The sequence below is a fragment of the Hyperolius riggenbachi genome, chromosome 3 (genome assembly GCF_040937935.1).
Source record: "Hyperolius riggenbachi isolate aHypRig1 chromosome 3, aHypRig1.pri, whole genome shotgun sequence".
NCBI classification, from domain to species: Eukaryota; Metazoa; Chordata; class Amphibia; order Anura; family Hyperoliidae; genus Hyperolius; species Hyperolius riggenbachi.
In genome coordinates this window covers 474,537,291-474,560,433 of record NC_090648.1, presented here as the reverse complement: position 1 = coordinate 474,560,433, position 23,143 = coordinate 474,537,291, and the positions used below count along the sequence as shown (strand labels likewise).

General features: G+C 47.2%; 1 protein-coding gene across 5 annotated transcripts in view; it reads right to left on the bottom strand.

The window, feature by feature from the left end:
* LOC137564335 (leukotriene C4 synthase-like) overlaps positions 1-23,143 on the bottom strand; it is a 77,203-nt gene that overhangs the window by 19,376 nt on the left and 34,684 nt on the right. For 3 of the 5 annotated variants that reach the window (XM_068278093.1, XM_068278097.1, XM_068278098.1), the window contains one exon: positions 12,563-12,662. In XM_068278093.1, the coding sequence (XP_068134194.1) occupies positions 12,563-12,662 (100 nt within the window). Of the gene's footprint in view, positions 1-12,562; positions 12,663-16,141; positions 16,220-17,517; positions 18,288-23,143 lie in introns of those variants that run through there. The other 2 variants (XM_068278096.1, XM_068278094.1) reach the window with 2 other exon arrangements.

The window sequence follows — 23,143 nt, the reverse complement described above, 5'->3', positions numbered from 1 at the left end:
ATAGATGTAACAAATTCCAAAGTAGCGATTGCGATCGCAGGACATGCTGCATTTTGGGAGCGTTTGCACTCCAATATAATGTATTGAAGCGCTGGCAAATCACTCATGAATCGCTGAACATAGCGATTTGAGTGCGATTGCAAGCTGTAATAAAATTCTGATACATTGAAAGGACTAATCAGAATTAAAATTGCTAATCGCAAATCGCTACACAATCGCTGGCAAAAAGCTTACACTTTTTAAAATCTCTCCCAAAAAGCACCGGAAAACGCTCATGAAATCGCTTACAAAACTCTAAATAAAAACACTAGCGATTGCGATAGCGTTTTGCGATTTGTAGTGGGTTCCAGGCCTCAACCAGAATTCAGACTCTCATTGGAACCTACAGGAGGCGTTTAGAGGCTGTAATTTCTGCAAAAGGAGGATCTACTAAATATTGATTTCATTTATTTTTTGTGGTGCCCAAATGTATGCACCTGCCTAACTTTGTTTAAACAATTATTACACACTTTCTGTAAATCCAATAAGCTTCATTTCACTTCTCAAATATCACTGTGTGTGTCTCCTATATGATATATTTAACTGACATTTTTTATTGTAACAACCAACAATTTATACAGGAAAATCATGACGATTAACAACGTTGCCCAGACTTTCGCATCCCACTGTACTTCACGTTTTCACCAGAGCTTTCTCCTAGTTGATCATTTTTCATCCTCTGTTTAAATATATGTTTCAGCGCTCTGCAATTGAAAGAGTACCAAAAAGTAGGTGAAAAAGTGTTATAAAAACGTACCTCCCATGTAGTCTACTCATCAATCGCTTTCTCCTCTCCTGCATCCTGTTTGTCCACTGTGATCAATGGAATTCTCCGTCCTCCATTTTGAAAATGGCCATAACCCCATAACAGCTTCCTGGTCAGCACACAGTTAAACTGTAATATCACCCACGTGAGCCATAGGGAAACATGGACATTGCCTTGCACATCATTTGTCCTTTCAGCTATAACTGACAGCAACTGACATATAACTGACATATAACTGACAGCAACTCATAAAATTAAGTTCTGACAAAATCTTGTCAGAACTGGAAGGAATCATTGTTAGATGCAAATGGCGAGCTTCGGAGAGGAACTGACGGCGAGGTAAGTATGTAATATTCATTTGTAGGTACATCATGAGTTTATTTTACATAATTTTACTCGGTTCAGGTTCCCTTTAAGATAAGCCCCTGCCACAGCTTTAGTCCCCCCCCCCACACACACACACACACAGTTATGCATAACACAAAGAATTCATAAGAAAAATACACAGTTTTATAATACAAACTGGACTGGTCTTTCTATTATCATACATTTTCCTTAATATTATCATTTGAACATATAAGAAATAGATTAATTAAAGTAATGGGAATAATGTTTAGAGCCACTTAAAGGAATACTGTAGGGGGTCGGGGGAAAATAAGTTGAACTTACTCTAATGGTCCCCTGCAGACGTCCTGTGCCCGCGCAGCCACTCACCGAAGCTCTGGCCCCGCCTCCGGTTCACTTCTGGAATTTCAGACTTTAAAGTCTGAAAACCACTGCGCCTGCGTTTCCGTGTCCTCGCTCCCGCTGACATCACCAGGAGCGTACTGCGCAGACACAGACCATACCAGGCCTGTGCAGTACACTCCTGGTGACGGCAGTGGGAGTGAGGACACGGCAATGCAGGCGCAGTGGTTTTCTGACTTTAAAGTCTGAAATTCCAGAAGTGAACCAGAGGCGGGGCCGGAGCATCGGTGAGTGGCTGCGCGGGCACAGGACATCTGCGGGGGACCATTAGAAGCCCCGTGTAAGTTTAACTCATTTTCCCCCGACCCCCCCTACAGTATCCCTTTAAACGCATTTTTTTCAGTATATAAATACATATATTTACATAGATCTGTACATTAGTCTTGAATGAGGGGCAGAGGGATTGGGTTCCCAAAGAGGGAGTGTCCCTCCTAAAAAGGGACAGATGGGAGCTATGGCAGTGGTGTACCCAATAACTAGTATATCAGGCAGAACAGGTGCATCGTGCTCTCAGGCTAAATAAGTAAGAAAAAAAAAGCATATGCAAAATGCAATACCTCCTAGTAACCAATCAGAAATCGCCTTCCCTGCTCTTAGCCAGACGCTGGAACGCAGAAGCCAGGAGCATCGTCACAGCAAAGCTTTTAGCTCTATCTGAAATATTCAGCAGCTGGATTGTCAGCCAGCTATCCTTGTTACTGCAGATGAAAACCTATGCTCCAAGAAACACTCCCATCAAATATGGATGGAGAAAGGTCCCCAGTCAGGCTGAGGATGCAAAAGCAGGTCATGCAGATACCAATGTAATGGGAAGACTCAGCTTGTAGGATAAACAGAAATCTATCCGGATCAGCTACAGGATTTTAGTGAAGTTTATTGGGCATTTTCATCCTGCAGATACTTATAAAGGCCTCTCCAGAGTGTTTATAAATGGGAAGATATAAAATCAAACAAACACAGAGCTGAAAATAAAAATTAACTCGTACCACAGGCCTCCTCATATTAATGTCAATGATGACGCTTCACCGCACTAAACTTTAAAGTGTAACTGTTGGACATAAAATCAAAAATCAATTCTTTATTCTTATCTGGTAAACAAGTAATAAGGTTGCTAATCAGGCAATCCAAAAGTTAAAATCACTATTACTTTTCTTGTTGATGAATGATCATTCCCCAGTTTACCTGACTCTTATTTGGTACACAGAAAATTTGGTACACAAAAAGCAAGTTGCAGGGCATGCTGGGTTGTCCTTCTTTGCTTCTCTACTTCCCCTCAGACTTACGTCTCCCCTCCTGCATCTAAGAGTCAGCATCAGCGGCAGCAGCTATAATTACCTCCATTTACCACGGAGGTTGCCGATCTGCAGGGGCTTCACATTACTTCCTGTTAAAACAGGAAGTAATGTGAAGCCCTTGCAGATTGGCGACCTCCGGTGGTGAATGGAGGTAATTATAGCTGCTGCTGCCGCCACCGCTGCTGACACTTAGATGCAGGAGGGGGAGCGCAGAGGGGAGAGCCTGAGGTGAGAGAGGGGGGGGACTGTCCCCCCTCCCCACTGATGTGCAAAGCTCTCCCCTCATGCTGCGACCCCTCCTGCCCCCCCAAAACGGCCATGAGCGGGCCCCAGGGTGGGGTGAGGGGGCCCGCTCAAATTCTTGCAGGGGGGCCCGGGGACTTCTAGTTACGCCCCTGCATAAAACCCACACATTTTATTTGCCTATTTGTCCTGGTTATCACAAGATTTTAATTATGTCCCTAGTACAAAGTTTGGTGACAATATATCATTTGGAAATAAAGGTGTATTTTTTCTTTGGCTTTTTTTTCTTCACTATTTTCACGTGCAAGGGAATGCACGTGCACGCATGGGAGCGCTCACGTGTACGCGCACAGCGGCAGCAGCACTGTCTGACTTTTAAAAACGCCCTGGAGCAATTAAGAGGCTCTAGCAGGACGTTTTTATAAGCCAGCATGTCATTAAGTGGTTAAAGGCGCGCACACATGCCGTAGTTTTGCAAACGACGGGTGCTTCAGACCCTCCTGCAGGGCGGTCGTTCTGCCGACAGTTGCACGTGCAGTAAGTTGTTGGCAGACTGATAAGACTGTTTTTGACTGATCCACGAGCAGTCTGGCGACAGCTTTTATTCATGTGCAACTGTCGGCAGATTGACCGCCCCGCAGGGTGGTCTGACAGACCCGCCGCTTGCAAAAGTACAGCGTGTGTACGCGCCTTAAGGGTTAAGCTAAGATCATACTAGTCATAATAAGGCAAGTGAAAACTTATAACCAGGGGCGCCGCCAGGCACCAAGCAGACCAAGCGGCTGCTTGGGGCCTCATGTTTTTAGGGGCCTCGGAGTCTCCGTGACGTCGTTATGACGTCACACCGTCACCGTCCTGCCGCAGCGGCTTCTTGGTACGGGCTCAGGGGGCGGGCAGACTCCGGCGAGGGGAAGGCTCTGTCCCTGCCCACCCACCAATAGAGCAGCTGCTTGGCCGCTTTAGTTCCGCCCCCGCCCACTGCTCTGCCCACCCTCCCTGAAGCCGGGTGTATGCGCCGCATACTTCCGGTTCTGCGTTCCACATGGACTGCAGGAACCGGAAGTACAAATGGTGCATGACTCCCGGCAAAGCCACCAATCTCCTTGCCCGCCTGTCTGCCTTCTACCCCTGCTCCCTGCCCGCTCGCTATCTATGGGGGCACCTACTTATGCCTAGCTATCTACCTATGGGGGCACCTAGCTATGCCTAGCTATCTATGGGGCACCTACCTACACCTAGCTACCTATGGGGCACCTACCTACACCTATCTACCTATGGGGCACCTACCTACGCCTAGCTACCTATGGGGCACCTACCTACACCTAGCTACCTATAGTGGCACCTAGCTACCTATACTGGGACTCCTACCTACCTATGGAGCACCTACCTACACCTAGCTACCTACAGGGGGCACCTACCTATGCCTAGCTACCTATGGGGCACCTACCTACCTATGGGGGAACCTACCTACGCCTAGCTACCTATGGGGCACCTCCCTACGCCTAGCTACCTACAGGGGGCACCTACCGACGCCTAGCTACCTATGGGGCACCTACCTATACCTAGCTGCCTATGGAGCACCTACCTATGGGGCACCTACCTACCTATAGGGGAACCTACCTACACCTAGCTACCTATAGGGGCACCTAGCTACACCTAGATACCTATGGGGGCACCTAGCTACACCTAGCTACCTATGGGGGCACCTACCTATGCCTAGCTACCTACAGGGGGCACCTACTGATGCCTAGCTACCTATGGGGCACCTACCTACGCCTAGCTGCCTATGGGGGCACCTACCTACGCCTAGCTACCTATAGGGGCACCTAGCTATGCCTAGCTACCTATGGGGCACCTACCCACGCCTAGCTACCTATGGGGCACCTACCTATGCCTAGCTACCTATGGGGCACCTACCTACGCCTAGCTACCTATAGTAGCACCTAGCTACCTATACTGGGACTCCTACCTACCTACCTATGGAGCACCTACCTACGCCTAGCTACCTACAGGGGGCACCTACCTATGACTAGCTACCTATGGGGCACCTACCTACCTATGGGGGAACCTACCTACACCTAGCTACCTATGGGGCACCTCCCTACGCCTAGCTACCTACAGGGGGCACCTACCGACGCCTAGCTACCTATGGGGCACCTACCTACGCCTAGCTGCCTATGGAGCACCTACCTATGGGGCACCTACCTACCTATGGGGGAACCTACCTATGCCTAGCTACCTACAGGGGGCACCTACCTACGCCTAGCTACCTATGGGGCACCTACCTACGCCTAGCTACCTATAGGGGCACCTACCTACGCCTAGCTACCTACGGGGGCGCCTATTTACGCCTAGCTACCTTTACTGGGACACCTACCTATTACACTCCTCCCCACTTAGTGTCTGTCACCCTCCTCCACACCCCATTAGTATCACCCACCTCCCAACCCAGTCAGTGTCACCCTCTCCCCACCCAGTGTTACCCTCTCCCCACCCAGTGTTATCCTCCTCCCCACCTAGTGTCATCCTCCTCCCCAACTAGTGTCATCCTCCTCCCCTTCCAGGCAATGTCACCCTCCTTCCGCCCAGTGTCGCCCTCTCAGCCGCATCCAGTTTCACTATCCCACCCTACTCAGCAGCTCCATCCTGCCAGCACCCAGTGGGCCAGAACATTTAATTAAATTATGTCTAAGGTAACATTTGCTGCATTTTTATATGTGTATTTTTCATGTGTGGGTGGATAATGCTTACTGAATTTTAACGTGTGGGAGGTAATATTTTCCTAATTTCCGATTTGATGCATTTCATATGTCAAAAGTAAAGTTTGCTGTATTCCATGTGTTAGGGAAATCATTTGCTGCATTCATTTGTCGGAAGTTGGGGTTGTTGGATATCATGGTTTAGATGTAATGGTTCTTGCATTTCATGTATTGGAGGTAATAGTTGTTGCTTATTATGTGTCGGAAGTAAGGTTTTTGCATATCATGTGTGAGAAGTAGGGGTTGTTGCCAGGGCTATGGAGTCGGAGTCTGGGCAATTTTGGGCACCTGGAGTTGGAGTCGTTGATTTCATAAACTGAGGAGTCGGAGTCAGGAGTCGGATGATTTTTGTACAAAATCCACAGCCCTGTTAAGTATTAGACTAAGGAGTCGGAGTCGAGGAGTCAGAGCCATTTTGGGTACCCGGAGTCAGAGTTGGAGTCGGGAGTCGTGGTTTCATAAACTGAGGAGTCTGAATCGGAAGATTTTTGTACCGACTCCACAGCCCTGGTTGTTGCATATCATGTGTCAGAGGTAATGGTTCTTGCATTTGATGTGTCGGAGGTAACGGTTGTTGCAGTTTATATGTCAGAGGTAATGGTTGCTGCATTTATTACTTGATGGTCATAGTTGGCTACATTTGCTGCTTTGGGATCATTGTTGCAGCATTTGACATTCTTTTGTCATCTCATGATTACTAAATGGTATGCTAATAAATAGCAGTTTCTGCTGATTTATCATCTGCGCATCCATGATGCAAATCTTCTTTCTTACCACATCATGGCAGAAACACTGCTTCCTTATAGTTTGTGGCATGTCTAATTACTCTTAGGCTCCCTGCACACTGCATGTGATTCCGATTTTTAATCGTTACTGCATGCTGTTTTTTCTGCGTTATTCTGTTGCTAGCATTCAGGGAAAATTGGAATCGCAAATCGGATTTGCAGTGTGCAGGGAGCCTTATGCTGGGTACACACTATGAGATTTTCTGGTCGATTTACTGTCAGATGGATTATTTCCAACATGTCCGATTTGCTTTTCGATTGTTTTCCGAGCATTTTCCGATCGATTTCCGTGCACTTTAATATGAAATCGATCGGAAAATGCTCGGAAAACGATCGGAAAGCAAATCGAACATGTTGGAAATAATCCATCTGACAGTAAATCGACCAGAAAATCTCAGTGTGTACCCAGCATTAGAGTAACTTTGCCTAACTGTTGTGGGAGGAAACTCTGGCCTGCCGCCTCACTGTTATGCGTTACCTATGTTAGCCCCGCTCACATGATGTCATGACCATGCCCATTTCTTTGCAGTGGCGCCGCACTGACGTACCTTCAGGGCCGGCCTTAGGTTTCACAGCGCCCTGAGCGAAACCGGATTTTGTTGCCCCCCATAAGTAGCATAGTTGTCCCTATATAGGTAGCATAGTTGCCCCCAGTGTAGGTAGTATAGTTGCCCCATATAGGTAGCATTGCTGCCCTCAGTGTAGCTAGTACAGTTTCCCCCAGTGTAGTAGCATGGTTGCCCCCAGTGTAGGTAGTATGCCCCCAGTGTAGGTAGTATGCCCCCAGTGTAGGTAGTTTACCCCAGTATGCCCCCAGTGTAGGTAGTTTACCCCAGTATGCCCCCAGTGTAGGTAGTATGCCCCAGTATGCTCCCAGTGTAGGTAGTTTGCCCCCAGTGTAGGTAGTATGCCCCCAGTGTAGGTAGTTTGCCCCCAGTGTAGGTAGTTTGCCCCCAGTGTAGGTAGTTTGCCCCCAGTGTAGGTAGTTTGCCACCAGTGTAGGTAGTTTGCCCCCAGTATGCCCCCAGTGTAGGTAGTTTGCCCCCAGTGTAGGTAGTTTGCTCCCAGTGTAGGTAGTTTGCCACCGGTGTAGGTAGTTTGCCCCAGGCAAACCCCCCCCCCCCCCCCTTTATGTGGCAGCGGGCCGGGCTGAGACTGACTCACCTGACATCCAGCTCCAGCGCCGACGTCACTCTTCTCTCCCCGCCTCCGCTCCATCTGTAGTTAGAGCAGGATACAAGAAAATGGCCACCGTTTGTCTGCATTTGTGGACATCGGTGGCCATTTTCTTGTAGTCCTGCTCTAAATATAGACGGAGAGGGAGACAGCGGGCGGCAAGGGGCGACAGGGCGCATGCGCCCTTGATAGCATGGCGCCCTGAGCGACCGCACAGCTCGCTCATAGCAAAGGCCGGCCCTGCGTACCTTGGCACCTATACTGTTGGCTGCGATCAGGCTTGGGGCTGGTGTACCGGGCTGGCTGTGTGCTCTGTTGTGCATGCTTGGCCGTGTTTGCTCCTGCATATCACAGCGTTCTGTGCTAGTGCATTACTACCGCCGTGACCTCTTGTGCAGCACTTTACAAAGTACATAGCCATGTCACTGACTGCTCTCAGAGGAGCTCACCATCTAATCCCTACCATAGTCTAATGTCCTACTTATGTATTTGTTGTTTATGTATTTTTTTTTCTTTTTTAGGGGGGGGGGGGGGGTAAAGTCTACCGCTTTCTACATTGAAATGTTTGTTTTGTTTTTCTGGTCCATATTGACATGTAAGCATCATGCAGTTGGCTCCACCCACATGTCATGGCCACACCCTGGCTCCACCCACATGTCATGTCACGCCCACTTTCCCGCGCAATGAACACACCCCTTTTTTCGGCGCGGCGCGCGAAGCGCGCCGCAGGTTGTGGGCCTCGGCCTGCAGTCCGCTTGGGGCCACAAAAACCTTAGCTGCACCCCTGCTTATAACCACACATCAATCAGCATTTTAACACAACATAACACTTTTCACAATAGACGTCCTTTAACAGTTCAGCAATGGAGAGACTGGCACTCGGCTTGTGTGGTGACAGGAGACGCAATTAACTCAAACTCCTCTTCACGGTTCTGAAACCGTTTCCCCCCAGAATCCAGAAGTGACAGGCCAGAGGATTCCGGGCAGCCTCGTCTCTGTCAGATCCCAACGCTTCTCCCTCTCATCCTGATCAGAGCTGGCTGTTTGTTATTTTCCTCACAGTTCCATTAGAAAGCTAAACACCTTAACCGACATTACAGGCAAAAGAGAAGATTGCCAGGCATGGAATGTGTAAAGGCTGGCACACACAGGGGCGGTTCTTCCATGAGGCAATGTGAATCACATGGTTCCGGGCGGCAACAATTAGAGGGCGGCAAGAGGCGGCTTCCCTTCCCAATTGCCCCCCTCCTCACACTCCCAGTCTCCCCCTCCCTAGATGTGCGGTGTGGCTTGATTCATCTCTCAGCGTTCCAGCAATGGGATCTCCATCTGCCTGTCCAGTGTCCTGTATCCATGGCTACAGCAGTGCCTCATGTGACCTGTTACGTGCTGCCGGGTCACATGAGGTGCTGCTGTAGTCAGAGAAGAAGCAGGACTTCACATGTGGCTGGTGAGAGCGGGTGAGAGATGCAGCGCCGGTGCACCATATACCCAGCATCCTGGGGATCAGAGCCGGGATGCTGCAGGTCAGCAGGGAGGAGATGCTGTCTTGGAGGAAGGAGAGGGAGGTAAGCTTAGTGCCACTGCCTGCAATGCACAGTCCAATGTGTCTCTTCTCTCTGGTCCCACTTTGCACAAACATGGGGGGGCGGGGCTCCTCACAATGTATTGCTTCAGGCAGCAAAAAGTCTAGAACCGGCCCTGGATACACACAATACCCAGTAAACAGTCACATTTGAATGTCATATCAACGTACATACATGTGTACCTTCCACCAAATCTTTTGTTCTATGTAAAGCCTGGTACACACTTTCAATTTTGATTGGCCAATCACTGACCAAGTTCACCACTTCCATGTAGTATGAGAGTTTACCCACACAATCGGTTCATAGTATTTCAATATCTATTGACCCTCATATTAAAACAGGACTGCTAGGCGACTGGTATAGTTTAAAAGGAAATAAATATGGCAGCCTCCATATCGCTCTCACCTTATGTTCACTTAAAGTTCCAATGGATTTCCTGCTCCTGCTGTGTTTCCATCTATATTGGGGTTCCCCTTCCAAGTGCAGCAGCACCCCTCCCATTCCATGTGCAGCCCCCCCCCTTCCATGTGTATCATCCATGTACTATAGCCCTTCCCATTCCATGTGTGTACTGTATACTGTGTTCTGTATATTGGGGTTCCCCTTCCAAGTGCAGCAGCTCCCCTTCCATATGTATCATCCATGTACTGTAGCCCCTCCCAGTCCATGTGCAGCCCCCCCTTCCATGTGTATCATCCATGTACTTTAGCCCCTCCCAGTCCATGTGCAGCCCCTCTTCCATGTGTATCCTCCATGTACTGTAGCCCCTCCCAGTCTATGTGCAGCCCCCCCTTCCATATGTATCATCCATGTACTGTAGCCCCTCCCAGTCCATGTGCAGCCCCCTTCCATGTGTATCATCCATGTACTGTAGCCCCTCCTACTCCATGTGCAGCCCCCCCTTCCATGTGTATCATCTATGTACTGTAGCCCCTCTCTTTCATGTACAGCTTCCTTGGGACATCAGCTTCCCTTTTCATATGTTGCTCACCATTTGCAGCCTTTTCTTTTGGTGGCTTTCCAGAACTCCGCCCCTGTGATTGACCCTTGCAACAGAGTTTTTCTAGCATTTACGATTGATCCATTTGACCAATTTCACCCAGAAAGATCAATCATATGGCATTGTTGTGGTACAGATTCTCCAATGGTTGGATAAAATGACTGGATTGAAAGGTTGATCTGTCTGCAAAATCAAATATACAGTATGGGCACCCTTTTGATTATAAATCACCCTTTTGATTTTGATCCCAATCAGTGGCATACACTCACCTAAAGGATTATTAGGAACACCTGTTCAATTTCTGATTAATGCAATTATCTAATCAACCAATCACATGGCAGTTGCTTCAATGCATTTAGCGGTGTGGTCTTGGTCAAGACAATCTCCTGAACCACAAACTGAATGTCAGCATGGAAAAGAAAGGTGATTTAAGCAATTTTGAGCGTGGCATGGTTGTTAGAGCCAGATGGGCCGGTCTGAGTATTTCACAATCTACTCAGTTACTGGGATTTTCACGCACAACCATTTCTGAGGTTTACAAAGAATGGTGTGAAAAGGGAAAAAAAACATCCAGTATGCGGCAGTCCTGTGGGCGAAAATGCCTTGTTGATGCTAGAGGTCACAGGAGAATGGGCCAACTGATTCAAGCTGATAGAAGAGCAACGTTGACTGAAATAACCACTCATTACAACCGAAGGATGAAGCAAAGCATTTGTGAAGCCACAACATGTACAACCTTGAGGCGGATGGGCTACAACAGCAAAAGACCCCACCAGGTACCACTCATCTCCACTACAAATAGGAAAAAGAGGCTACAATTTGCACGAGCTCACCAAAATTGGACAGTTGAAGACTGGAAAAATGTTGCCTGGTCTGATGAGTCTCGATAGAGTCAGAATTTGGCGTAAACAGAATGAGAACATGGATCCACCATGCCTTGTTACCACTGTGCAGGCTGGTGGTGGTGGCGTAATGGTGTGGGGGGTGTTTTCTTGGCAAACTTTAGGACCCTTAGTGCAAATTGGGCATCGTTTAAATGCCAGGGGCTACCTGAGCATTGTTTTTGACCATGTCCATCCCTTCATGACCACCATGGACCCATCCTCTGATGGCTACTTCCAGCAGGATAATGCACCATGTCACAAAGCTCAAATAATTTCAAATTGGTTTCTTGAACATGACAATGAGTTCACTGTACTATAATGGCCCCCACAGTCACCAGATCTCAACCCAATAGAACATCTTTGGGATGTGATGGAACGGGAGCTTCGTGCCCTGGATGTGCATCCCACAGCTCTCCATCAACTGCAAGATGCTATCCTATCAATATGGGCCAACATTTCTAAAGAATGCTTTCAGCACCTTGTTGAATTGATGCCACGTAGAATAACAAGTGTATCCACATCTGATCGGAAGTGTAGTCTCATGTATTGGTGGAAGAGTAAGGTTGGTAGTTGGGGGCCCCCACAGCTCTGGGTTCCCCTGTGATAACAGAAGCTCCCCTGATCACAGTCTCGTTTTTTTTCCGCACAGGGCAGGCACATGCTAAGCTTTCCATTACTCAGCATAACTGTGGTGCAGATGAGGAACTAAGGAAAGTAACTAAAACACAGACAGGGCTAAGCAGACGGGAAAGTTATCTCTTCATAATTTCTGTATTTTCCCTTTGCTGGCTCAGAAAAGGAACAGACAACCTGGAGGCTTAACCATTTGTGGCCACACTGATTATTATTATTATTATTTAGTATTTATATATATAGCACCAACATCTTCCGCAGCGCTGTACAGAGTATATAGTCTTGTCACTAATTGTCCCTCAGAGGAGCTCACAGTCTAGTCCCTCCCATAGTCTTCTGTTTATGTATGTATCGTGTAGTGCATGTATCATAGTCTAGGACCAATTTTAGCGGGAAGCCAATTAACTTATCTGTATGTTTTTGGGATGTGGGAGGAAACCGGAGTACCCGGAGGAAACCCACACAGACACAGGGAGAACATACAAACTCCATGCAGATAGTGCCCTAGCTGGGATACAAACCGGGGACCCAGCGCTGCAAGGCGAGCATGCTAACCACTACGCCACCGTGCTGCCCAAAGATATTCTCCGACCTTAACCAGCAGCGCCCTAATCGCACGAATAATGCATCCAAAATAACGCAGACTTACTGTGCTCGAAAAATGCGCTCAAATGTGGGATGGCCCGATGTACTGGGGGGAGAGATCTTGTATTTCCGGCGTGCCCAGATGACTTGCATGGAGAAATATGCTGGAAGGGAGAAAATGAGTACATAAATGGAAGGCACAATAAAAACCATTCTAAATGAGAGTTAACTCACCAAAATACTCAAGGCACAGAAATACTTTCTTCCCCACAGCATGGAGACTCTTGAACTCTCTCCAAGACCCCCCCCCCCCCTTTAAGATGCACCTGTAGTTGTCTCACCGCATGTTACTTATAGTGTTTGTTCACTATTATTTTAATTTTCTTCTTGCACTGTTATTGTATCTAAAAGTGTCTTGTTCTCATTATTTTGCACTGTCACTGCTTCTTGTCATGTTCTGTTGCTGCTGTAACTTATTTTAGTGTGTTATTGACAATTAGTGTTTTTATTGCCTATGGTGCCTTGTTGTTGCTAAAACCAATTCCAGGCATGACCCAGGCATGCTTGGCCAAATAAACTGATTCGGATACTATCCAGCTCTCTGCTCTTCCTGTTCAGTAAGTCAGCACCTATTCAGTAAGGAGTCCTTGGGCAAGACTCTCTAATGCTGCTACTGCCTACTGAAGCGTCAGTGGCTGCAGCTCTGACGCTTTGAGTCCACCGTAAGAAAAACGCGCGATATAAATGTTCTGTGTCTTGTCCACAGGATTAATATAACCATTTTCACCTTGCATGACAAACTATATAACACTTTCCTGCCAGTAAATGGCTTCTGAGAGCAAGAGATGAAAAGGGTTGAGCTCTGACATACTTCAATAAAGGTGTAATTGAGTCGACACAATATAACAGTAAACACTTAAAAGCTAGATTTAAATATAAAATAAAACTGCAGCTATCTAAAAAAGTAATTTTTAGGAGAATGAGGACAGATACAATTGTTTTTCTCATCAGTTTATTTTCACTTCGGATGTCCTTCAAGTGTCCCTCTTTCTCATCTCAAAAAGTTATGAGGTGTGCATTACCCGTTCTCAGCAGCGATACAGGACTCTCTTCACTACCTCTTCAGTTTGCAAGTGCAGTGCAGCCAGTCAGTTACCATACGGCTACAGTCCTATGTCGTGACAGGGACTAGAGCCGCATGGTGATTGGCTGTGTGCACGGGACACTTGTAAATTAAACAGGAAGTGAAGAGGACCTGTGTCATTTCCGGTTAATGCTCTACTGCCGCTCTACATGACTGCCCCAGCCCGTGATGGCGGGAGTCACAGGGGCTATTGCTACATCCTTGGCCATTGCAACGCAACTCAACATGTCACTGAGAAAGTAGCCTTAGGGCTCGTTTACACTTAATCAGTTGGTGTGTGTTAGTGTGCACGTTAGTGAGCGTTTTTTCCATAGCAGTGCATTGTGAAAAAGATTTCAGTTAAACCGCTTTAAGTGTGAAGGGTGCCATAGAAAAACATGGGCATTACTTTGAAAATCAGTTTTCTTTTAGTTATAACTGAGAGCAACTGATTAAGTGTAAAAGTAGCCTAACAGTACGACTGAATTACTAGCCTTGTGAATTCTTCCGAGAACTCGAAAAACAGCTGCATAAATATGTTATTGCTCAGTTCAGAAAATCTATAGTAATGTACTGTGAAATTAGACATGTAATGACTGTGTAGGCTATAGAATGGGAAGTGGGATGAGAGACAGAAGTAGGGTGTGATGATGATGATGATATGTGGATATGATATAGAATAGATTATGATGATGATGATGATGATGATATGTGGTGTACAGATGCCCCAGACATCACGTCTCCTCTCCTAAATGCAATCCCTATAGTACTGCCCTGTCCTCCTAAGTCAGTGACAAAGCTGCAGTACTGCAGACTTACAGCATTCATGGCAATTACCCATAGTTCCCAACTGTCCCTCTTTCAGCGGGACAGTCCCTCTTTGGGAGCCCTGTCCCTTTGTCCCTCTTTCATTCTAATTTGTCCCTCTTTCATCCTAATTTATCCCTCTTTCATCCTAATTTGTCCCTCTTTCTATGTAAATATACCGTATATATTTCTCTACTAAAAAATGTGTTTGATTGACTCTAAACTTTATTCCCATCCTTTAAATTGATAAATTACTTAAAGGAATACTATCGATACCCAAGTGTTCTAAAATGACAGTGTACAAATAATGTCTAAGTAGCTGTGTAAACATTTTCCTACTTTTCATGTTAAATATCAGAGGCAAAAGCTGTAATTTATTGAGGGTAGGATTTAGCTATATTGGGACAAATCAATTGCAGAAGGAGTGTCTGCTTCAATGCACAGCCAGAGTTGCATATCAGACTACAGAAAGCAAATATCAAACATATCAAACTCTGAAAGCAAAAACCGTATGAAAAGCTGTGACAATTAGTTACATTTCCTCTGCTCTCTTCAGACACTTCAGTCAGAAACAGAGCTCCCAACAGCTGCAGCTCCTGTGTCCTGTCTCTCTCTGTCACACACAGAGCTACACATAGAGTTAACTGATCAAGTGTGAGGGGAATTTCCCCTCTCCTCATGGCTCAGTCTGCCGTCAGTTTTGGCGTCAGTAAACTTTGAATGTATTTTGCTAACAGTAAACAAAGAAGTTGCTACTAAAATGTATACACCAGTACTTAGCAGCACTTCCCAAACAATTCCTGTGTCAATTGAAAAAAAATATGTGAATTGATAGTATTCCTTTAATTTTAAAATGTTGAAATAAAGGAAAATGAACCAGGATAGAAAGGACCATTGTGGTTTGAATTATAAAACAACATATTTTTCTTATGAAATCTGTATGGTATGCGTGACTAAGGGTGTGATGGGGCGTGATCAGGGGTGTGACAGGGGTGAGGCTTAAGTGTCCATCTTTCTTATCTCAAAAAGTTGGGAGGTATGCAAGTGCATAAAGTTTTTTAAAAGATATAGTCCATATGCTTTTGCTGCCTAAATCAATAAAAATATGTTGTCAAGCATTGTTGGGCTCCCTGTGTGTAAATGCAAAATGCAAATTTGGGTGCTAGAAGCAGCCGCTAATAGAATAACGATGAGGCTAGTTTCACACTGCATATTATTAGCGTTGGCGCACCGCCAAACACAGGTCTTCAGGAAATACCATGTTAGTACACGGTATTCCCTGTCTGGCATTCTGCCAAGCAGGAAGTGCCACACGCTTGCGGTCACTTCCTGCTTTGGGTATGCAGAAGTGCACAGAAACGTATTGTAAAAATACACATCCACGAATGCGCATCGTAAGGTCGTCACACCGGCGCCGCCAACATTTTTAAAATCCCCGCGTTGCCATACTCTAACATGACTAACAGGGCGACGCAGATACGTGTGGTAATGTAGTTATGGACCCGCGTCAGATCGAGCACTTCAGGCACACTGCAGAGATAGAGTGCCACAGAAGCGCCACAGCATTTCTCTGCAAGGGGGCGGGACTATGCGCTGGAAGCCAGCGGTGGGCGAGGCTTGGGGAGTGTGCTCGAGGATAAAGATCCAGCAATTAACTTTTTTATGAGAAGAGGATCCATGTTTATTTCAGACTGAATTGGCTTTTCAATATACCTTATGATTTTCCTATTCACAAGGCGGCATCTGGCATATGTACACAGCATGGTGCAGAGCAGAGGCTGCTAGCAGGCCCTGTGGGAAAAAAAATAAATCTGTCTGCCCTTGTTCCAATGACTGCATGTCTACAGCCAGATGAGGTATTATACACAGGTTGAAAAGTTTTTGATCCCTAGATCCTCTACACAGCTCTCAGGAGACACATTCCTTATCTGATTGTCTGAAGACAAGGAGAAAACTTTAACCCCAAACTCCTAGGAGTTCTGGTTCACCATGAGCTAACTGGACAGTATGTAACTTCAGTGAAAAATCTGTACAGTACTGTCTGCACAGGGCTTGGTGAAATCCTCTGCTTGCAGCGCTTAAAGTGGACCTGAACTCTTGCACAGGACGGAAGGAAAGCATAGAGAAATGCACCCTGTATGTATTTAGAGAGTTTAGCCCAGTGCTGGGCAAACTACAGCCCGCGGGCCGAATCCTGTGGCGTCTCAATGGCAGACATGCTAGGAGCTGTGGTGCATCAATGCAGAGGGCTGTGGTTCTTCTATGGGGCATGCTGGGTGTTGTGGTGCCTCAATGTGAGGCCCGTGGAAGCATGGGAGCGGGTCCACTAGAAGGTCAGGGAATGCTATGGGGGGACTGCCAGACAACCTAGCAGCAGGCCAGTCTGCCCAGCAGAAAGCCAGACCAGCCAGCACACAAGCCAGGTAACTCTGCCTAGTTGTTTAAGTGACACCGACTATTTATGTGCTATTTTGTGTGTATTAATGGAGAGGGGGCTTCATGAAACATTTTGCTGGGCAGGCCTACTTAGACCGCTGTTAAGTTAATGCAAATTGGCTCCACCCATGATCACACCCACATTCTGGTGCGTGGCCACACCCATTTTTCACCTGCAGTGCCCGGTTGTCTTAGGACCTTAGCAACACCCCTGTATACAGTATGTATATAAAAGGCAACGTTTCTACCGGTGGGGGTGTATGTGGGGGGTGGGGGGGGGCACATCCTCACAAGTTTGCTTCTGGCAGCATAAAGTCCAGAACCTGTGTAAACCGAGGGCAAGGAAGGTGGCTCGGGCTCCGCAAACCAGAAAAGAATGCACACACAGTGATTAAATTCAAGAAAATTGCCTTTACTATGGAAGGACAGATTAATAGGGTGTAACAGTGATTAAGATAAGCAAAATGTTCAATATAACACAACAGTTCAAGGAAGATCCTGTAACAAGTTATTGTCAATTTCTCCTACGTATGTATTTTCAGTGCGGACACTTTATGAACAACAGTACTACAAACTGATCCTGACTGACCCTAACTTCACAATTGGGTGCGCACCCTCCCTTTGTTCCCCAGTGGTCCAAGTGGACCGCTTACAGTGCGTAGAAGCGCGCGGTGGGGCCCGGTGCCGTTTCTTGTTCCGGTGAACACAAGATCTGGAACCATGAAGTCCTACTCAACAGGCAGGGAACCAGTTGAAGAATGATGAAGTTCAATAGCAGATGTTCTTTGGTATTCTGGTCGTCCTACAAAATGTGTGTACTGAGGTATGATCTAATCTGGGATTCTACAGTCACTGTCCGGTACCTCGACAGCACTGTGAGTCTCTTCCGATTAGTGGCAATCCACACAGTTCTCTCTCTAATCAGCCAGTGCACATTCCTTTTCAGTGTAGCTCCTCTGAATGCACAGTCTTTATAGGCCTCTCTCTGATCAGCAACTTCACACAGTCTATTTCAGTGTAGCTCCTCTGAATGCAGTCTTTTCTTTTTTACTCTCTCTCTCTCTCTGTCTGATCAGCAATTACAGTCCATTTTAGTGTAGCTCCTCTGAATGCACAGTCTTTTCATACTATCTTTCTCTCTACACACTTCTCTCTTCACACAGCACAAGAGAAAACAACAAACCTGTCCTGCTTCTGCCCAGAAGTCTCTAGAACTTTCCCCTCCTCTGCAGCTAGAGCCAGGCTCTACTACACTCCCGGGGGTGTGTCCCTTCAACCTTTAGCTGATCTCTTAAAGGGCCATAATCAAAGTAATACAGAAACACATCTACCTTGCATTTCTACACAATTTAAACAGGGTAAATAAACTTGGCAGCATTATATAACTGTTTCTTACATATTCCCCCCCACTTTAATATTGGCAGTCCCTGTCAATGACTGAGGCAGTGTGGTAACAGATCGTTGCATAGCGGGCCAAACAAACTCATTTTGCGCATACCACGCTGGGGGAATACCAGCATTCGGTCTAGTGGTACGTCTGAGGGCTGCTGGTGTGCTCTGGGGTGTTGCAGCCATGGGCTGAGTAGGACCAGCAGGTTCTGCATCAGGAGCAACACCTGGGGGCATGGTAGTCACAGGTGGGACATCCTCAGTAGTAGGGAGCGGCCAACAATCATCCTCATCATCATAGGCCCATTCATTACCTTTGGGCTCCGGTTGTGGGAGCTCGTTGACATTAACAGTTCTATCACAATTTTTTCCATCAGAAAGACATGGGCGCAACATATTTCGATGAAGGACTCGAACAAAATCAGTCTCTTCTTTCTGGACTTCATACACTGGCCCATTGGCATACTTGCAGTTAACAACACGATATGGCACAGCCTCCCATTTGCCTTCCAATTTTCCATGAGGCTTCTTGACACGCACCAGCACCAGGTCACCTGGCTGCAATGGAGCACTGTGCACCGGGATCCTATCAGGATGGGAATTCTCTTGTAGACGCTGCTGCACTAATCGATGAACTGTCTCTAGCCTCTGCCGGTGTGCCCGCACCCAGGAGGTTGGATCTCTTGGAGGGAATCCATCTATGTCATTCAATTGTAACTCCCCAACACTCCGCCCAGACCGTCCAAAGAGGAGAGTGTACGGGGAATACCCTGTTGTTGAATGGACTTGATTGTTATAGGCCCACACCATCTCGGACAGAAACTGAGGCCATTGTAATTTCTTTTCCTCCTCCAGAGTTCGCACCATTTGTAACAGAGTTCTGTTGAAGCGTTCACAGGCCCCATTTCCTTGTGGATGGTATGGGGTCGTGTGTGACTTCTTTATCCCATAAATACGTTGTACTTCCTTCATTACATGTCCCTCAAAACAGGCACCTTGGTCGGAGTGGATGCGTTGTGGACATCCATACACTCGGATGAAATCTTGGCACAGAGCCCGAGCTGCTGTCTCAGCTGTCTGGTCCTTGGTGGCAGTCACAACTGCAAATTTGGTAAAGTGGTCCACCATTACCAGGCAATATTGGTGTCCGCTGTTGGATGGGCCCACCATTAGGTAGTCTATCATGACGATCTCTAAAGGTTCCCGGGTCACTATGGTTTGCAGGGGAGCTCTCTGTTCCATTGCTTTATGGATCTCACAAGTTCGACAGCTGCGGCATACTTCTTCAACCATTTGACGGAGACCAGGGCTATAGATCAGTCGCTGCAACCAGCGGAAGGTCTTTTCATGACTAAAATGTCCATTCTTAGTATGAGCCTCAAGAGCTAAGGATTGAGCCAATTCACTAGGCACCACAATTTGATGCCGAATGTCGATTTCAAAAGGTAGATAGACCTTCCGGCATAGCAGTCCATTTTTCATCTCCAACTTTTCCCATTGGCTCAGGACTGATAACATTTCACATGTCAGTCTTCCTCTTTCCTCTGTACAGGGCTTCTTGCCTTTTTCAACACACTTGATCACTTTCGCCAACCCCTCATGGGCCTGCTGTATCTGTGCCCATTCCTGTCGTGAGGGACCAAAGAAAGGAGCCAATTCAGTCCCCTCCACCACACACTGAATAGCAGCGACCAAGGCCTGTGAGAATTTGCTGAAATCCGGCATCTCCATATGCTCTAACTCATGATCCACATCTCCAGTGGGGGGCTGGGTAGTTACCCTGGAAAGTCCATCAGCGTTCTGGTTTTCTGTCTTGGACCGGTACTTAATGCGGTAATTGAACTTAGACATTCGGGCTATCCACCTTTGCTCCAAAGCCCCGAGCCGAGCATTTTCCACGTGAGCTAGTGGGTTGTTGTCAGTCAGTACTAGGACTTCAGCCCCGGTTAAATATTCAGAGAACTTTTCCGTCATGGCCCATACCAGCGCTAGCAGCTCCAACTTAAATGAACTGTAATTTTCAGGGTTTCTTTCGGAGTCTCGCAAAGACCGGCTGGCATACGCTATAACACGCTCCTGGCCATTCTGAAACTGAGAAAGCACCGCTCCAAGACCATATAGGCTTGCATCTGTATATAGCTGAAAGGGCAAGTGATAGTCCGCATAGGCCAAGATTGGTGCTGTTGTTAGAGCATCCTTCAATGCCCGGAAGGCTTGTTCTTGCTCATGTCCCCATTTCACAGACCGGTTCTTCGGACCACCGGATGTGCCTCGCAGGAGAGCATTAAGTGGTGCTGCTATCCTAGCAAAATCCTTAATAAACCGTCGATAGTAACCAGCTACTCCAAGGAATGCCCTCACTTCTCGCAGGGTAGTTGGTGTCGGCCAGTCTTGAACAGCCGATATCTTGTCCCTCGATGGTCTCACCCCTTCTCCTGATACACGATGCCCCAGATAATCAATTTCAGACTGAAACAGCCGACACTTACTGGGTTTCAGTTTAAGTCCATGTTTCCTCAATCGCTGAAATACTTGTCCCAACTGATAGAGATGATCTTCAAAAGTTGCAGAGTACACTATAATGTCGTCGAGATAGATGAGAGTGAACTCAAAGTTAAAGTCACCAAGACATTTCTCCATCAATCATTGAAACGTTCCAGGTGCATTTGTCAGCCCAAAGGGCATCCGGTTAAATTCGTATAGCCCCATAGGCAAGATGAATGCAGTCTTCTCCTTATCTTTCTCAGCCATCGGCACCTGCCAATACCCACTAGCAAGGTCCAGTGAGGAGAAGTAGCGTGCTCTTCCTAGCGCCGAAAGGGACTCCTCAATCCGGGGTAAGGGGTAGGAATCTCGTACAGTGCAGGCATTTAGCTTCCGGTAGTCCACGCAAAATCTAATGGACCCATCCTTTTTCTTTACCAGTACCACTGGAGCTGCCCAGGGACTTTGGCTTTCTTGAATGATCCCACCCTGCAGCATCTGTGTTAACAGTTCTTTCACCTCCTGATACATCTGTGGAGGGATTTGTCGGTAGCGTTCTCTGATTGGAGGGGTGTCTCTGGTGGGTATCTCATGATAGATTCCTGTTGTACATCCAAAGTCTTCAGCATGATGCGCAAAGACTGCGCGATTTTCCCATAACAGTTCATCCACTTTTTGGATCTGTTCCAGAGAGCATGAAGAAGTCTCCATCTTCATCTGCTCCCGAATTGCACTGCCATTCCATTCAGGGGTGGGGCTCCCATCTCCTCCCATGGACACAGTTACCGTCCATTCATCTCTTTCGGCTGGCTCCAGCTGCATCTGAGTGACTTCCCTTACTTGTTCCGGAGTCACATAAAGGTTGGCCAGCAGCCTCCCTGGGACTAGATCTACACTCTGGTTCTGGGTGTTCACACATCGCAGTGGTACTCTCCCATGGCGGACTACTGCCAATGAACAGGCTACTAGTGGATCCACACCTCCCTCGACTGTCTGCAGTGGTTCTATCAACACAGCTATACCTTCCAATTTCCGACAAGTGCCTACAGGCATGGACATTATAGTCTCTCGACTGGGTGGCAATGTAACCTTTGTATGTCGAGGGACCGAAATTTGAGCCAGAGGGCGCTGTGCATCTGGACTTTTCTGCAAGCCACATGTCCGGACCAGCCGCTGGAATGCTGTCTGAGTAGGCCGATGGCTGGTGGTTTCCTTCCAATAACCATGACCTCTCTTTTCAAAGAGAATCTGATCCAATTCTTTTAACACATTCATCCCCAAGATGACTGGGACCTTTGCTTCATGTGATTCCTGTACCACAACAATACCTTTCTTGCCTAAATCTTGGCCACATAACCTGACATTCATCCAGGCCACTCCCACCACGGGTACTGGTAGCTGATTAGCTGCAACCACTCGAACAAATGTATGAGGATCATATTTCACATGCCGCTGAAAATACCTTTCATAACAGTCTTTACTCAGGGTCGTTACTTGGGAGCCCGTATCAATCATCCCGGTAACCGGAATACCCTCCAATTCCATCTGTATTATTGGACTTGCAGCGATTAGGTCTTCATCAGGGCATCTTACTCTCACAGTCTCTTTCTCCGTTTCCCCTACTACATGCCCTACTGCAGCAGGGGACTTCAGTTTAACGGCGGTCTCTCATATACTCGTCGCTGCCCTGGGCATCTAGCAGCAACATGGCCCATACGTCCACACTCCCAGCAACGTATCTCCCGCCGCTCAGGCCATTGGTTAGGGCCCCTTCGGTAAGCCCTGTCAGTCTCTCCTGAGGGTTGTACTGGATTACTCGGACCCCTTCGGTAAGTCCGATCCTCCTCCCTCCAACGGGGCTGTGGAGGGTTCTGACATTCTTGGTGGGAACGACCTACCCCTTCTTTTCTAGCTTGCTGGAGGTCTGAAATTCTCATAGAGTTCTCATTGCAACTGGTTTGTAGGTGTTCTATTTGCTCTTGCAATTTCTGCATTACTGTGAGTATCTCTTTAACTGTCCCTTTTTCTACCGCTTCTGTACAGGGGCTAGCTCCCTGCGACAGGGTGACTCCTACGATAGTGTGAGGTTTTAGCACCATACTATTGGCACGTGAGATGGCCTCCACTTGTACATCATGAAATTTAGCATCGGTCTCTCGTCGTATATAGTCCTGCATGGCAACAGACAAACTTCCATCACGGATCCCCAGGACAAACTGGTCACGAAGAGTCCTGTCAGGGCTACAGAAAGCCGGAGAGCCTCCTTTTTCCTTCCCTTGAATATCTTGGAGCAATCCTTGTAGGGCATTTGCATATTGGGGAAGACTTTCATTCTCTCCTTGTACCCTCTGGAAGAATCGGGACTGCAGGGACCCCAGCAATGCAGTTTCTCCATAAATGGTTTCT